At 44.2% G+C, this 17,658-nt stretch overlaps 1 protein-coding gene across 1 annotated transcript; it reads right to left on the reverse strand.

Annotated features, from left to right (window-relative positions):
- Positions 1 to 13,520: 13,520 nt before the first annotated feature.
- Positions 13,521 to 16,573, reverse strand: LOC114600087 (cytochrome c oxidase subunit 7B, mitochondrial-like). Its single transcript, XM_077933328.1, has 3 exons — positions 16,411 to 16,573; positions 15,795 to 15,843; positions 13,521 to 13,957 (listed from the first exon to the last, which is right to left on the reverse strand). Exon 3 carries the CDS (start codon positions 13,912 to 13,914, stop codon positions 13,672 to 13,674), a length of 243 nt encoding a protein of 80 aa, XP_077789454.1. The 5' UTR covers positions 13,915 to 13,957; positions 15,795 to 15,843; positions 16,411 to 16,573; the 3' UTR covers positions 13,521 to 13,671.
- Between the last annotated feature and the right edge of the window lie 1,085 nt (positions 16,574 to 17,658).

The raw sequence follows: 17,658 nt of genomic DNA on the forward strand, positions 1-17,658 counted from the left end.
ACATCTTCTGTCTATATGTCTGTCTGCCTGTTCACTGTGGGTTTGGCCACCTCTTGAGCTAGGGTTGCCATTTTTCAAAAAGGGAAAACCCGGACACAAAACTTGAGCTTTTATTGGCCAAAGTTGTTTAGACTTTTTTGCAAACTCTCAAGACAAAATGAAGTTTTTTGAGCTATTTTTAAGGAGATTCACCAAAATATACACTTCCGACATGGGTTGTCATAGGTCTGAATTTCCCCAAACATTTCAGTGATTTCCACCCAGACACTGTTTCGATGGCCAAAACCCATCTATGTCCAGGAAATTCCGGGTGTATGTCAGCCCTGCTTGAGATAACTTCTCCAAACTTGTCAATATTTGGACCCCAGGTGCCATTTTGAATCAAGAGGGCAAACCAAAACATCACTTTAGTCTGCCTTCACCTGTTTTTGGAATCGGTTGGTCCGCTGCTCAAGATATGACCACCAAACTCAGCACAAGGCTTCCTGCAGGGTGAGGATGGTCGTAATTGGTATTTGCATGCCAGGCACCATTTTGAATCAAGATAGTGCACCAAAATCTGACTTAGGCATGACTTTGTGGCCCCGTTCCCCACCCAATTGATTCAGGACCAGGTCAGGTTGGAGCCCTTGTTTGTGTGTCCACAACCCTCAAGGTCACACAAACGACACCATCCATTTAAATATCATAATATTTTTTGGTTTCTCCAAAATGCTGAACAGCGCTGGGTACGTCCTCCTAGCTAAGAAAATACTTCCCTGGAAGTAAGAACACATGGAAGAATGTGCATGGATATAGAAGGAGGAGGAGGAGGAGAAGGGGAGTTTGGACTTGATATCCCCCCTTTCACTCCCCTTAAGGTGTCTCAAAGCGGCTAACATTCTCCTTTCCCTTCCTCCTCCACAGCAAACACTCTGTGAGGTGTGTGAGGCTGAGAGACTTCAAAGAAGTGCAACTAGCCCTAGGTCACCCAGCAGCTGCATGTGGAGGAGCGGGGAAGCGAACCCGGTTCACCAGATCACGAGTCCACCGCTCTTAACCACTACACCACACTGGCTCTCTAGCTCAGTTGGTTAGAGCGTGAGCCTGATAATGCCAACGTTGCAGGTTCGACCCCCGTATGGGACAGCTGCATATTCCTGCATTGCAGGGGGGTGGACTTAGAAGATCCTCAGAGTCCTTTCCAACTCGACCATTCTATTATTTGAATGCCCTGGTCACTGCTTTTCTCAGTTGCTGGAGTTTCCCTCCCACCCAAACTGTGGGTTAACATGAGGGAGCATTTTATTTTTTAAAAATGTGATTCTGCATCTGAAGTGTCATTTCAAGCTTTTACCCACTTATTTTATTTTGCATGTGCACATTCGGCTTCAGGACTAAGCTGGACATTATTACCCTGAGAAGCAGGACATCTTATCAGCCCTTCTTTTAACAGGGAAAGATGCTGCCCAGGGGGCAATCGGGAAAATGGTGGGAAGGAGCATTTGCTGCCACCTGAAGGTCCAAACTAGACACTACACACAGATGTGTGCAACACCGTCCTTGCAGACTTTCCTTCTTCCTAACGTTTTCTGGAGTGGCAAATGGGGCTGGACCAGTAGCTTAGGGCCCCGCTCTCTTGGGGGGCCCCCAAAAAATGGAAAGGAAAAACCCACTGGATGTACATTTTCAAAATACAAGATAAAGAACAAATAAAATAAAAGCTACATACAGCAACAGTGTTTTGTGTTGTGTAGGCTCCTATGATGTAAGTAATGGGCCCCTCCTGCTAGCCTGCTCCCTCAAATATCACTGGTTTGCTCATTTCTATATCAATTACTTTGATAAAATACATATTTTGTTATGTGCAAATGGCTTTAGATACCTATTAGGTCCATAAATTACCATATAGCATATATTCAATACAAAAACCAGTGGCAATTTGTTGTTGACAAAGGACAGCTGGACATATAAAGGGCCCCATTACCTTCAGTAACTTAGGGCCTCATCAAACCTAAATCCGGCCCTGGCGTTGGACAAGGGAAAATTAAAAGATGCTTCACTCTTTTGCCCAGCTACCATTTCCTGGCTTTAAATCACCCATCCCTAAGTATTTCCCTCTTGCAGAGTTTTCAAATTCAACACTCATTCGGGGGAAAAAAATATCACCAGGGCATGGCAGGGAGCCACGGAGGAGGTTTTAAGCGAGGAAATGGGAAATCGGGAAAAGATAGAGGGTTAGGGTTAAGCTCCTCCAAACAACCTGTTTAGCGAGCATTCGTCCTGATTTGCTTACATGGAACTCTCGACTGAGCATTTGTTCTGATTTATGGGGTGGTTGTATGACAAAAGCTATTCATTCTGATTCACTTGTGGGGTGTTTAGATGTCTTCCCATTCAACACTCATCATCTCACACTTTTCAGTGCATTTAATCTGTCATCTTCCATACTGCAAAAAAAATAAAAAACAAATCCCTTTTAAGTGGATCTGTTGCACTACACTGACAGTGTCCTTCAATCCACTTAATTGCACAAACCTTAAGTTATTGAAAGGTATGCGGGTGGTGCTGTGGGTTAAACCACAGAGCCTAAGACTTGCTGATCAGAAGGTCGGCAGTTTGAATCCCGGCGATGGGGTGAGCTCCCATTGCTCAGTCCCTACTCCTGCCAACCTAGCAGTTCGAAAGCACATCAAAGTGCAAGTAGATAAATAGGTACCGCTCCGGTGGGAAGGTAAACAGCGTTTCCGTGCCCTGCTCTGGTTCACCAGAGGCGGCTTAGTCATGCTGGCCACATGACCCGGACGCTGTACGCCTGCTCCCTTGGCCAATAAAGCGAGATGAGTGCTGCAACCCCAGAGTCGGTCACGACTGGACCTAATAGTCAGGGGTCCCTTTACCTTACCTTTAAAGTTATTGAGGGGGCGCAGGTGGCACTGTGGTACAAACCACAGAGCCTAGGACTTGCTGATCAGAAGATCGGCGGTTCGAATCCCCGTGACAGAGTGAGCTCCCGTTGCTCGGTCCCTGCTCCTGCCAACCTAGCAGTTCGGAAGCACATCAAAGTGCAAGTAGATAAATAGGTACCGCTCTTGTGGGAAGGTAAACGGCGTTTCCGTGCGCTGCTCTGGTTCGCCAGAAGCGGCTTAGTCATGCTGGCCACATGACTCAGAAGCTGTACACCGGCTCCCTTGGCCTGTAAAGTGAGATGAGCGCCGCAACCCCAGAGTTGTTCACAACTGTTCTTAACTGTCAGGGGTCCTTTACCTTTAAAGTTATTGAATCCCTCTCCGAAAATACTGACAAATCCAGACGCTGTCTAAGCACCGCCCCCATTGCCACTTCTAGGAACTGAGTAGCCCAGCGGTAGTCAACCTTTTTATATCTACTGCCCACTAATGCATCTTTCTTGATGGTAAAATTTTCTTACTGCCCATCAGTGCTCGATGGAAGGAGGATTCAGCTTGCGCCATAGAGTCCCCTACCGCCCACAGAGAATCCTGAAGCACCCACTAGTGGGCGGTAGGGATCAGATTAACAACGCCTGGAGTAGCCCCTTCAGAATAACATTTCCCCATTTTACAAAGATGGCTGGGGAATAGAGTGGTACCTCGGGTTACAGACGCTTCAGGTTACAGACTCCGCTAACCCAGAAATAGTACCTTGGGTTAAGAACTTTGCTTCAGGATGAGAACAGAAATCGCGTAGCGGCAGCGGGAGGCCCCATTATCTAAAGGGGTGCTTCAGGTTAAGAACAGTTTCAGGTTAAGAACGGACCTCCAGAACGAATTAAGCTCTTAACCCGAGGTACCACTGTACTAAATGCATTTGTGCAGAACGTCCAACTTGATCACAGAAAAGTCAAGGTATACATTTTTTAAAAAAGCTCACAGAAAACCATAACAGACCCCCCTCATGTAGAAGATGGACACAAATAATGTTTGTTATGTAGATAAGTCTCTCTGATCTGAGCCCATTTCTGTTTTCAGACACAGAGGACTTGAGTCCTGTATGTGACGGGCTCTGCAGTCCAAGTCAAGTAAGTTTAAAGGTAAGAAACCATATCCTGCTGTTTGAATTTGGTTAGAAAAATGGTCTCCATATCTGGATGAGCTTATTCATGAGGTTGGCTGGTTTCCATTCCACACAGCTAAATTTAGTGCCTTCCATTGTACTAATTTCCAGAGGGGTAGCCAGGGAGGTCTCTCAAAACTGCTTTCACGCATTTTACAAGCCTCTTTAAATGTTCACGATTTATTATGATGATGCAGAACATTTTAGTACAAAAATGGGAGTTCCGGGATTTAAAAAAAAGTCAAATCATTAGAATTCCCAAGCCTCAAACTGACGGATGAGTCACTCTGATTGATACCTGGAAGAAAAAGTCAGACTTTTAGCAAAACTGGGCTCCTTTCCTTTTTTGTACATGAGGCTGCTGGCAGCTTTTAAACAGCGTTCTTATAATTGCACTACTTCTACACGTCAGAAGCCATGACATTTAGATCGACAAAGCTCTTCAAATGTGACATAGTATTACGCTTGCCGTGTTCGTATTAACACGGGGAACAGAACAAAGGCTAAGCCCAAAGTGACGTACTAGGGAGACAATTGTTTCTTTGATCCAGTAGAGCAGGTTGAGAGCCTGTGTATGTTGCCAAATTTAAAGAAGATGAAACCCTACCTATCAGCTGCTTGGCAAGGAAAGCAGAGTTGTGTCTCTCATTCCTGCTCCCTGAACTGTGGCTGGGCACATTCAAAACACATTCTTTCCCTCAGAGAATTATGGGCACTGTAGTTGACCCATCACAGACTTACAATTCCCAGCAACACTGAACAAACTCCAATTCCCAGAATCCTTTGAGGGAAAGAATGAGCTTTGATATGCTTTAAAGGTCTAGTGCATTGTTGTTGTTGTTTAGTCATTTAGTCGTGTCCGACTCTTCATGACCCCATGGACCAGAGCACGCCAGGCACTCCTGTCTTCCACTGCCTCCCGCAGTTTGGTCAAACTCATGTTCGTAGCTTCGAGAACACTGTCCAACCATCTCGTCCTCTGTCGTCCCCTTCTCCTTGTGCCCTCCATCTTTCCCAACATCAGGGTCTTTTCCAGGGAGACTTCTCTTCTCATGAGGTGGCCAAAGTATTGGAGCCTCAGCTTCACGATCTGTCCTTCCAGTGAGCACTCAGGGCTGATTTCCTTCAGAATGGAGAGGTCTGATCTTCTTGCAGTCCATGGGACTCTCAAGAGTCTCCTCCAGCAATATATCGGTAATTTAAAAGCATCAATTCTTCTGCAATCAGCCTTCTTTATGGTCCAGCTCTCATTTCCATACATCACTACTGGGAAAACCATAGCTTTAACTATACGGACCTTTGTTGGCAAGGTGATGTCTCTGCTTTTTAAGATGCTGTCTAGGTTTGTCATTGCTTTCCCCCCAAGAAGCAGGTATCTTTTAATTTTGTGACTGCTGTCACCATCTGCAGTGATCATGGAGCCCAATAAAGTAAAGTCTCTCACTGCCTCCATTTCTTCCCCTTCTATTTGCCAGGAGGTGATGGGCCCAGTGGCCATGATCTTCGTTTTTTTGATGTTGAGCTTCAGACCATATTTTGTGCTCTCCTCTTTCACCCTCATTAAAAGGTTCTTTTTTTTTTATATAAATTTTTATTGCGTTTCTTTCCATAGTTTTGTACATTACAGACACATGCAATAGATACAAGAAACATTTTTTTCTTTTTTAACAATGCAAAAAACAGAAAAAAAGAAGAAAAGAAAGAAATAGATACATTTGGACTTCCCCACCCCTTCCGGATCTGCGTTCTTTATATTTGACAATGTCAGCAATTTGTTACCTTGCTTCATACCTCACTGTAACTTTCAATTGTTATGTATCCAAATTCAATGTATTATATCTCAGTTTCAATACCTTTAAAATAAACATAACATATTCAATTCAATTTATCTCCTTTTCTCTTTTGTCACTTATTTTACCATTTACTTAATCATAATTGCTAAAGCATAACATTTCCTGATCGTGCACTATCTTAAGATTCATACAGCTTGTAATATTTTTGCAAATAGTCTTTAAATTTTTTCCAGTCCCCCTCAGTTGTTTCTTGATCCAAATCTCGGATTCTGCCGGTCAGTTCAGCTATCTCCATGTAGTTCATCAACTGCGTCTGCCATTCCTCCAGCGTGGGCAAATCTTGTGTCTTCCAACTCTTTGCGATGAGTATTCTTGCTGCTGTGCTAGCGTACATGAACAAAGTTCTGTCCTTCTTTAACATTTTCTGGTCCACCATACCCAGCAGGAAGGCCTCTGGTTTCTTGGGAAAGGTATACCTAAATACCTTTTTCAATTCATTATAAATCATTTCCCAGAAGGCCCTCACTTTTGGGCAGGTCCACCAGAGATGGAAAAAGGTCCCCTCTGCCTCCTTACACTTCCAACATTTGTTGTCAGACAGGTAGTGAATCTTAGCTAACTTGACTGGGGTCATGTACCACCGGTATATCATTTTCATAATGTTTTCCTTCAAGGCACTACATGCCGTGAATTTCATTCCGGTGTTCCATAACCTTTCCCAGTCTTCAAACATAATGTTATGTCCAACATCCTGTACCCATTTTATCATGGCAGATTTAACTGTCTCATCCTGTGTATTCCATTTTCCTGTGTATTCCATATTCCTAATATCAAGATTTTTTCTCCTTGTGTCTGGATTTCAATCGCCAAGATTCTTCCTTGTTCATCCTTAAATAAGAATTTGGGCATCAGGCTCTCCTTAGCGTAAATCACCACTCCTCTTTTCTTGACCTTATCTGATGAGATAAATTCTTGGCCTAATCTTTTGTTAACCAAAACTTTTCTGTGGAGCCTGGTCACATGAGTTTCTTGTAGGCAAATAATGTCCAATTGTTCTTTCTTCAATATGTGAAATATCTTTCTTCTTTTCTCCGGGGAGTTTCCGCCATTTATATTCCAACTAAATAGCTGCAGAGACATCCTGTATTATTTTGTTCCACCTAGAGTGGTGTATCTTCTTTGTCCTCTGGTCCCGAGGGTATAGGCGTTCCTCCGCCACCAGGCGGTATAGGCCCAGATTGAGGTAGGGGCCAATGAGCTGCTGCTTCTTTTTGGAGATCCTCTCCGTGATCGTGCAGGAACTTTTGTAGGTCCTCTGGTGTTCTTATTTTAACCTTCTTCTGTTTGTAGGAAAATGATAATCCTTGTGGAAACTCCCACCTATAGGGAATTGAGTTGAGTCTCAACAACTTTGCCAATTCTGAATAGGTGGCTCTCAAGTCCAATAACTGTTTAGGTATATCTCTATAAATTTCCACCCTTTTGTCTTGTATCTCAAGTGAGTTTTTAAAGTGAAGGCCTAGTATCTTGTCTCTCTCATCCCTTGTTCTCAAAGCTATCAAACAGTCTCTAGATCTGTCCTTTCTTACCAATCTTCCCAGTCGAAAAGCCGATACTATTTTAAAATCAGTTTCTTCTTTTATAGCCCAGAACTTTGAAAATTCTGTTGTCAAAAATCCAATCAGATCTTCTTGTTCAATTTCTGGAACAGCCCTCAATCTGAGGTTGGTCTCCCGATTTTTCAATTCCACCAAAGAGAGATAGGTTTGCTGGTCCCCAATCTGTTTATGCAGGGGCTTGACTTCTGCTTTAACTTCCTCGACCTCTTTCTTAGCTGACGTTGCTATATGAATGGCTTCCCCTGCTAGTTTACGATTCTCTTCTGTTGCTCCTTGCAGCTTTTCAATTGCTTGTGTATGTTGGGAAACCTGATCCGTCAATTTCTGAATCGAGGACGTAGCTTGGTCAATTTTGATTGATTGATTATCTACTTTTTGATTTAAAGTTGACAGTTGTTCCAAAATTTGCTTCAAAACAGCCTCTGATCCTCCTGCTGCCATATCCTCCTCTTCAAGTTCTTTAGGCTTTTCAACTTCTAACTTTTGCGTTGCAAGCACGGCTGGAACTGATAATCTGCGTCCCTGTGCCAAAGTTGTTTGCACAAGCTGTGCCTGCTTTTTCGCTTTTTCTTTTTCCTTAGCTTCCTTAGCTTTGGCTGCTCTTGTCTTTCCTGTACCACTCATCAGTCAATGTTCAAGGTCAAATATTGTAATCCCATGGGAAAGACAAGTCCACTTCAAAAACAATCCAATGAGAGAATGTAAACAAATAGATCTGTTCCCAGGCCTTTATATTCCCAAAGTCCTCTAGGGGGAGTGCCACCAAAGTTCAGTAAGAAGAAGGCAACTTTTCCGCCATTAAAATCTCTATTGTTCCGATTTTAAAAGCACAATTGTCCCAAAACACTTAAAAGGCAGATTCTGCAGAGCACTTCCAAACTTTAACAAAGTTCCAACAAGGTGCCTGCAACAATATCCAGTCTAACTAGTTGAGCTCAAATGTGTCACTTTAATATCCAAAAGTATCTAGGAGTTTTGTAACAGTTCCACAGTTAAGGCAATTTCCCCCCCGGCAGTCCGATGATTTGGAAATCAAAGCCTCTGTTGCCCCCAGGCAAGGGGACCGCTCCAAATTAAATTTTAAAGGTTTACTCACGGATAATTCTGTATTTCTTCTTTAAAAGTCAGTTTAAAAATGCACGAACGTCCCTCTTTGACGCTTCCCCACACAACGCATTCAGCTCCTCCTGTCCTTTGCTTTGATCTTAAAAGCAGCGCCGGAAGACGGACTTCCTTTTTCTCGTCTCCCGGTTTCAGCCAAATTCTTTAAATTTAATCCACCGAATTTCAAGTCTTACTCACGGGATTGTTGTTTCAGCCTGATATTTCCAGGAAGAAAGGTCGGCGCTCATCCGTGACAGCCTCGCGGCTTCGCCTCCGCAGAAAGAGCGATGAACTCACAGCACCGCTCCCCCTCCTTCACTCCGGAGCCCCTTACGGGGTTCCTTCCACGAATTCGGGTTCGCTCCAGGTGCCCGCCGAGTCCCACGGCCACGAGCTCACTCTACTCGTGGTTTTTCTTCATGGGTTGCCGCTGCTCATTAAAAGGTTCTTTAATTCCTCCTCACTTTCTGCCATCAAGGTTGTGTCATCTGCATATCTGAGGCTGTTGATATTTCTTCCAGCAACTGCTCCCAGGTCCCAGTCCAACACTCTAACCACTCCACCTAGCTGACTATGTATAATACAAATTAAATGACTTCATCAGGCAATATTTGTGCTGATAAATTCCTACAGTATTGTTGCTGTGTTGTGGTGGGATTGGGCTTCACAGCTAGCTAGTAAAAACTAACTCTTGGCTTCCAAAGCCCAGCCTATAATTCATAGGACACATATGTGTGTGTGTGTGTGTGTGTGTGTGTGTGTGTGTGTATTATTGATTTCAAAATATTTAAAAATAAAAGCCAAATGCAGAAGACAATGTCTCAGACTTGTTGGGGAAGAGCTAAAGCTGATACCTGAAGCAATTTTATACATACATTTATCGTCAAGTGTAAGTGAAAAGGCTGGGATCAGATTGTGGGTGATGAGCACATTCTGCCCTCTAACATTTTATTATTTCGGTCTTCACTCCATGAGAAACACACTGGTGTCTCTTAGCAGGAAGAGAAATCGATTCATTTACATTCTAAGTGGTCTCGTTAGGTTTTAAAGTGCTCAGAGGTGAACAAGAGAAATCTATACATCATCTTTTAGCAACATCTGTTTCAAGTGGCCCGCAGACAGCAGCCATAATTATATCATATTATTGCGTTTATTGATTTCTTAGGCTATTTAAGATGAGAGCCGCTTGTTTTGCACCGTAGCTGCGATCGTGTTACAAATTGCAGAATTTCGTTCCGCTGCAGCATATGTTCATCAATCAGCTATCTAACTCCCCTTTGAAAAGGCAGAGCATCCATTTGTCAAGTGATAGTGGACCATGATGCTCCTATAACCATGTCATCAGCCAGTCACCTGTATTGCCTTGCCAAATGGTGGAGAGAATCTTACCACTTTGCTGGACTGACAATCTCACCACATTTCTGCAACTTGTTGACCCAACGAGCCCTTGAAGTGTTGCTGAGGCACTGCTTTTCTGCAGTCAGTTTGAACCAGAATTAAAACTGTAATAATAATAATAATAATAATAATAATAATAATAATAATAATAATAAATTTGTACCCCAGCCACTCTGGGAGGCTTCCAACAAAGATGAAAAATACATTAAAATGTCACACATTAAAAACTTCCCTGAACAGGGCTGCCTTCAGATGTCTTCTAAATGCTAGGTACTTGTTTATCTCTTTGACATCTGATGGGAGGGCGTTTCACAGGGTGGGCGCCACTACCGAGAAGGCCTGGTTTCCTGTAGCTTTGCTCCTCACAATGAGGGAACCGCCAAAAGGCCCTCGGCGCTGGACCTCAGCGTCCGGGCAGAACGATGGGGGTGGAGGCGCTCCTTCAGGGATACTGGGCCGAGGCTGTCAACACCAACACTTTGAATTGTGCTCGGAAATGTACTGGGAGCCAATGTAGGTCTTTCAGGACCGGTGTTATGTGGTCTCGGTGGCCAGCCCCAGTCACCAGTCTAGCTGCTGCATTCTGGATTAGTTGTAGTTTCCGGGTCACCTTCAAAGGTAGCCCCATGTATAGCACATTGCAGTAGTCCAAGCAGGAGATAACTGTAGTTCTGAATGATGGCATGCTATCTATTATAGCACTCTGTTCCCAACAAGAGTTGGTGCTACCTGGCTCCATGGAAAAGCTGCTACTATATGTTTATTCAGAGGTTAAGTCCTGTTAACAGTCAAGGTCCTGTTTCTTCCTGTCACCCCCTTTAATTAGTAGCTTCCTGCCTGACCCTCTTTTCAAGCTGCTTTTGCACTTGCAATTAATTCCTTCCTGTTCATTTAGTATGGTCACAGACTCCCCAAACTGACTTAGAAATTGGAGATAGGAGTTAATTACTGGTTTACTCCTTGCAGCCAGATAATTGCTCTTTATTTGCCTTTTGTCTTTGCAGTTGCAAAATACAGGAGCATTCGTCCCTTTAAGAGAAAGTGGGTAAGGAGGGAGCTACTTGTTAAACTTCTGTGTGCCCTGAAAGACTGCAGAGAACACCCAGGCAAGGCTGGGGCTACAGTTACACTTCAAGATTCAGTAACAACAACAAAAGCGCCACCACAAACCAGTTCTGTCTGAAAAATAATGGGAGAGTAACAAAGAGAGCAGGGAATGCAATTATTTGGCACCCATGTCATCGGGATTGTCATTGGAAAGGGTGAACTAATGATGTCCTCTTGCTTGAGGCTTAATATGTAAGACCTTTACTTTTAATAGCTCTCTGGTGAATAGACAAAGCAGCATTGCAGTATAATTGCCACTGCAATGCACAGCTGAAGAATTATTTGCCATAAAAGCGCACCTATAAAACTCCATGCCCTTTTCTGGAAACACACAAGGGGACAGATTTGGCACAGGAGGAACTGCAGAACAATCCAGTAGTGCTTTTGCAAAACTACAGTATCCAAGGAGCAATCTAAAAGTACCGGTAGTTTCCCTGGAATGGTTGTGTCAGCAAAGAACAGGCCCAGATTCATGCACTGAACCAGTGGTCCAAACCAGAGACCCACCTCTGACTCCCAAGCTGCAACACGGGAGCCAGTGTGGTGTAGTGGTTAAGAGCGGTGGACTCGTAATCTGGTTAACCGGGTTCGCTTCCCCGCTCCTCCACATGCAGCTGCTGGGTGACCTTGGGCTAGTCACACTTCTCTGAAATCTCTCAGCCTCACTCACCTCACAGAGTGTTTGTTGTGGGGGAGGAAGGGAAAGGAAATTGTTAGCCGCTTTGAGACTCCTTCGGGTAGTGATAAAGTGGGATATCAAATCCAAACTCCTCCTCTTCTTCAATTTTTCTGTTTTGACTTATACTTAATAGCACTAATAAGGTACATTAATTCCCTCATTTTTCCTCCATTCGCAAGATGTCTATGACAAAAGTGTCTCTCACTACATGTAAACAAATTGTGGGAAAGACTCTACGTGGTTGGCCAGAAATATGTATTGTTATAGGTTTTGTGGGGAGATGCTCCTAAACCCTGCAATTTAATAAATGGTAGAATTTTCATTATTTGGCCTATTGAAGGGAAGATTGCAGGCCAGTGGAAAAATACAGGCTAAGCTCCCTTTCCAAGCCAGCACCTCACCTGTGATAGAGGCGTTAACATGACCAAAGGTGTTGATGGTATGTCTAAGACAGGCATAGGCAAACTTGGCCCTCCAGATGTTTTGGGACTACAACTCCCATCACCCCTGACCACTGGTCCTGGTAGCTAGGGATGATGGGAGTTGTCCCAAAAACATCTGGAGGGCCGAGTTTGCTGATGCCTGATCTAAGAGGAATCTTGGGCCTGGGCAGACAGAGGTTGCCAAGGTGATGATGGGGTTTGTGAGAAGAAGTGACAGAAAAGAATGTCTTAAGCAGGCTGTGCTGGGAAGGACAAAGACAGAGGTCCATCTTTGGCAGGCTGGCTAAAGGAAGGCACAGCAACTGTACAGGCTGCTGCGCATGCGCACTCCGTACGGGCTGCCACTCTTGCACGGTGACCATACAGACTGCCACACATACGCACTCCATACGGGCTGCCGCTCTTGCACTGTGACCATACAGGCTGCCACACATACGCACTCCGTACTGGCTGCCGCTCTTGCACTGTGACCATACAGGCTGCCGCGCAAGCGGTGCCCATACAGACTGTGCTGCCCTTGGCCGCTCTACAGCTGGGGGGAGGCAGGGGCCATCTTGTCACCTTGCCAGAGTGGCACCCAGAGCAGCCCGCCTCCTCTGCCTCCCACTTCGTATGCCCCTGCCTCCACCACATCTTAAATTCTCCAAAGCAGCACAGACCCTGGTTAAGGGCCAAGATCCCTGGAATCCGGTGCATAATCTTGGCAGGGATTGGGGAGGCCGGGGAAGTTCATCCACAGGAAGCAGTCGCTTGTTGTTGCTGGCATCTGTCGAGTTGTGCCTTGCATTTTCGATAAATTCCTTCTTTTCTATTCTTAGTACCAAGCACCTTGTTGCACCCTTTTGCTGGGGGGAGCTTTGCTAAGATCTCACAGCTTCTCCTGCTCTGTTAGGAGACTCAAAGAGAGTCGCTGGCTATCACGCAGCTGCTGATCTCTCCCCCCTCCCTTTGTCCCTCTGAACTCCCAACCAAATCCTCATATCAAAGGCACAGCCCAGCTGTAAAAATAACATTTCGGCAGAGATGAAACAATTTCTGAGCAATATGCAAATGTTCAAACAAACACCACCAGGTTTGTGTGGAGCATAAAAGAAGCACATTTCTCAGCAGAATTAATTTTGCAGGAATCAAGGGGCTTTCCTCGCCTTCAGAGCAGCAACACACTCAGCGTGTTAAGAGATAACCAGCTATCAAAGAGAAGCAAGACAAGCAAAATAAAGGAAAATGCACAGCTAATATTGCAGTATGCTTTCTTTGAGACAATGGAATCAAAACAGTGTGAGTTCAAAGGGAAAGCTAGATTGAAGAATGGGCAATAAAGAGGACTTTCTTTTCTTTTCTTTCTTTCTTTTTTAATGTTTACATGCATTTATTAAATCACAGATAATTGTGCCCTCTACAGGCATAGTATTAGTATATTCCAATAAAAGCTCCAGCGAACACAACTTTTCAGCAGAGGATTTAACCCAGCATCTCTACTCCTCTCTCCATTCTTTTGGGGTAATTCGACCAACAGGAGACAAATTCCATTCTATTCCTGTTTGTGTTACAGCATAGCTCCAAATGGAGGCACAAAACAGAGCCCCACCAAGCAAAATCAAGTTGCCATATTTGTCATGAAAATCAGGCCCATGTTTGCTGTGAACTTGTCTTGCCGCAGTCCGCTGCACGCCACGAGCCGCCAAGCCCAGAGCTCCCCTCGCCAAAGGAAAAAGCATCTCTCCGCCTCAGGATCGGACTCAGCCCCTCCGACTTGATTTCCTATTGAGAAAATAAGAATTGGGCTTCAGTGTGGCTTCTAAAGGAGGTAAAGTACAAGATTCAAGTTCTCGAGATATGAGAAAGGAGGTGCAAACAACACCTTTGGAAAATCAGGGGCCACAAAAGCTGAGAGCTTCCTCTCAGCCCTGTACATAGTGTCTGAGGGCCAAAGCTGAACACCAGAGGAGCACCATCTGAATTCACAGATCTAGCAGTACCGTTTCTCTAGGGCTGCTGTAACTTTGTGTTTCCCTTGTAGCCTTATTGGAGTTCACCTGTTGGGTCTGCGTTGCTCCGTGACAGGAGGAAGGAGGTCAAAATGACACCGAGTTGGTTTAAAGAAAGAGTTTATTCTGCTCTCCGGATAGCAGAAGGCACTTGCGTGGTGAGTCCACAGCAAGTCCAAAGAAATGTCAGGTTTCATGCAGTATATATATCCTCCAGGCACCCTCTCACTCCTCCCCTAGGAGCCCAACCACGTCGGCCTACGTATGCAGGTTGACATCACAGATGTTCCTGCTCTGGTACTCTCAACCAAAAAAGGATCTTCCTTCCTGTACTTCTGACCATAAAAGGATCTTCCTTTTCCTACTCTTATCTGGGAAGACGTCAAAATCTCCGGGAACACGCTTTTGGCGTTTTCCCCGGACATTGGTCTTGTGCGTATTTTGTGGTCAGCACATAAGATAAAGTTCTGACGTGTTTTCTTTGTTCCCCTGGAAAGTCAAGGCCATCCCTTGCCGTGACTGATAAAGGAGAGAACTGTTTATGCAGTTGTGTCCTTATTATGGTTTTGCTCAACAGGTCAAGTTTTACGCATTTGAAAGTGCTCTCTTTTGAAAGATCAAAGGGGGGGAGTTGAGACAGTTTTAAAACTTACTACACAGAAACCCATTCCTTCACCCTTATATCCACCTCTCCCCTCATCTGAATGCCTCTGCTCAAGTCATTTCCTTCACTTCTTCAGTCAATTAGCTCTCCATCTCTGCTAACTCCCCCCCCCCCCAGGTTCTGTGTCCTATCCGCAGCACCACTACCAAAGACTGATTCACTCCATGCATGCATTTCTTGGTACAGAATGATTCTCTTAAATGAAGGTAGCTTGCATGCTCAAGTCCACAACTACATTCGTAGCAAAAGGCTGATTTGCCTGCAGTTTGGTCTGGGGTAGCAACTTACAGGAGTAAAATTGTGTGCCATGGAACAACTCCCACTTGCCAACCTTTTTTGGGGGGGATATTACAAGCTATCCTGGAAAGGGTGAAAATGTAGTACAGACCTTTCTAGTTTAAGTTCTATTTGGGTCCCTACCCAACTAATAGTTATCTGCATCATGGTTGCTGCTAACGCAGTGCTTTGACTTCACCCCCAGAGGCTCATGCCATTGTCTCTCCAGACAGATGGATGCCAACCACACACACACACACACACACACACACGATGAATCTACACATGGGGGGGGGGAGAGAAACATAAGAAATTAAATTGTTATAACAAAAGAAAAAAAATGCTATGTAAAAATCGCATAGAAATTTCTTTTGCTCTCCGGCGCCATCTGGTGTTGCATGTTTATAATACAGTCAATTTTTTTATTTTTACTAATGTAGCTGAGTCTACACACATATATATTTGCATATAAACACACACAGGTTACTTAGTGAGTGGGATGAACTGGCCAGTGATTCTGGCTATCAAAACAAGAATGGAACTGTAAGGAACACTGCCACAGGGTATTTCAAGCCTGCTGGCTTTTTAACTGCACTTTTGCTTCCAAGTAAAATGCACTGTTAATTAACACTGCATCCATTTAAACAACCAGACGTGTTTCAGTACCTACCTTGTTTTCCGAAGGTTGTGTCTGGTTAAGTTCTTCTTACAGCTGACCCCTAAAAATAGGAGCCAAGTTGGTAATTCCCATCCATTTCCATGGGTCTACTAAGACTGAATACAGCTCTGAGAAAGCTACAGTGATGCAGAGAGTACACTTTGGGGTAGAGGGGGAAAAAGGGACTTCATATAATGATTTTAAAGCAGATTTACTTTACAGAATTCATACATTGCTTATGAAGCATAAAAAAACCTCTAAAACTGACATAAACCCCTCTTTCAGCTAATGAATGTGGCATTATTCTAAGAAAGGTAAGTGGCCTTCAAGAGCGATTTGATTTCTGTGCCCTGCACTAGAGGAAACAAACCATGCTATCTATAGCACCATGGCAAAACGAAGACAGTAGAATGACACAACTAGGAAAGGAGGGAGAGATCTTTCATAGCTTCTGCCATACTGAGATTAGAGCACAGCACTTCCATTCCCACCCTACCACTCTGGAATACCCTGCATTCAAACCCCCTGATCCTACAGTTCCCAGCACACATGTGTACACATAGAAAACAGCAATACAGAACTGCTGTATCTTTCAAAAAACAACCACCATGTGTATGCATTTACTTACCACAAACCACTACTGGCCTTCTGTTCCAAAGTTGTGTTCCCCCACCATTTTAAAACCAGTGTCAAGCCTTTGTACTTGCACCTGAAACATCATTAGCTATCACTTCAGGTTTTTCCAATCACTAGATTGAACCTGTTTTGCAGGAGTGCAGCTGAGCGTTACTAACATTTAGTTTGCTTCCTTCCAGAGCAAGCATATTAGCTCTTGTGCAGCCCAGTCATATATGCATTCAGTGCTTTTTTTCTGGGGGGATGCATACCCCTAAACATTTTGTGAATCTAACAGAAGAAACTAAAAAAAAAATTACTTTTTAATTTCTTCTCTAGCACAGTGAATCGTCAGTTCTGTTGCAGAAGACTTTACATAAGGAAGTATATAACAAAAGCTGCAGTCAGGAGTCTTAGTACCTTCTTCTTATAGACCTCCAGCTTGCAGTAAAACATCAGGGTACAGCTTGAGCTGAACTTCTGATAACCTACAAATGTCCAATTTGAGAGCTGGAGTGGGGAAACTCATAGCTTCATCCATAGAAGTCTACGATCAGGTGAAAAGGAGTGAACTCCTGCAACCATGCATGCTTACCTGGAAACACCTGTCACAGGTGGAAATCACAAGCACACACATGCTATGAACAGGTTTTTTGGAATAAAGAGGAAGAAGAGAGAAATTGAGAAAGCTATAGTGATGCAGGTGGAAATCACAAGCGAAGCCCAGATGAGTCTCCTGATTCTTTTCAGACTTACAGGAGCTTCAAGGTAGCTTATCTTTTATAATCTTCCTGCCCAATCCTCCAATGTCTACCGGTAAATGGCTGACAGCAAGGGACAAACCAAGTTGCGTGGGGTCGGTTCTCCAACTGCAGTTAGACTGTGTTGGTTTCTGCTTCCTCACTGAGCAGCGAATGCATGTCACAAGACATTGTTTTGCATTCCACAGTCCAAGTTACTGTTGGGTTCCCACGGGAATGGGAGACTGGATGTGACGTTGTCTCGGTTTCTTTGTGTCGAGAGGAGTTGCTTCTCTGCTCTCACAGAGGCAGGATGTATGTTTGTATGCTCTCAGCATAGCTTGTAAATAAACTTCAGCATGTAGCACATTACCTACTTATCCTTTTGCTGCGTGTCTACGCTCTGCTTGGGCTCAAGACAAGACTAGCCTGTATCAGCTCCAGATGGGCAGGAGCTGATCAAAATCTCACAGACTGTAGCTCCAATCCAGTATGAATGGCTGTTTGATATGTCTGCAGGA

This window comes from Podarcis muralis, chromosome 8 (genome assembly GCF_964188315.1).
Source record: "Podarcis muralis chromosome 8, rPodMur119.hap1.1, whole genome shotgun sequence".
Taxonomy (NCBI): Eukaryota; Metazoa; Chordata; class Lepidosauria; order Squamata; family Lacertidae; genus Podarcis; species Podarcis muralis.

Coding starts and splice junctions, on each gene's coding strand:
- LOC114600087 (XM_077933328.1), bottom strand. CDS start 13,914: ATGCTTTTTCCTTTGGCGAGGGGAGCTCTGGGCTTGGCGGCTCGTGGC.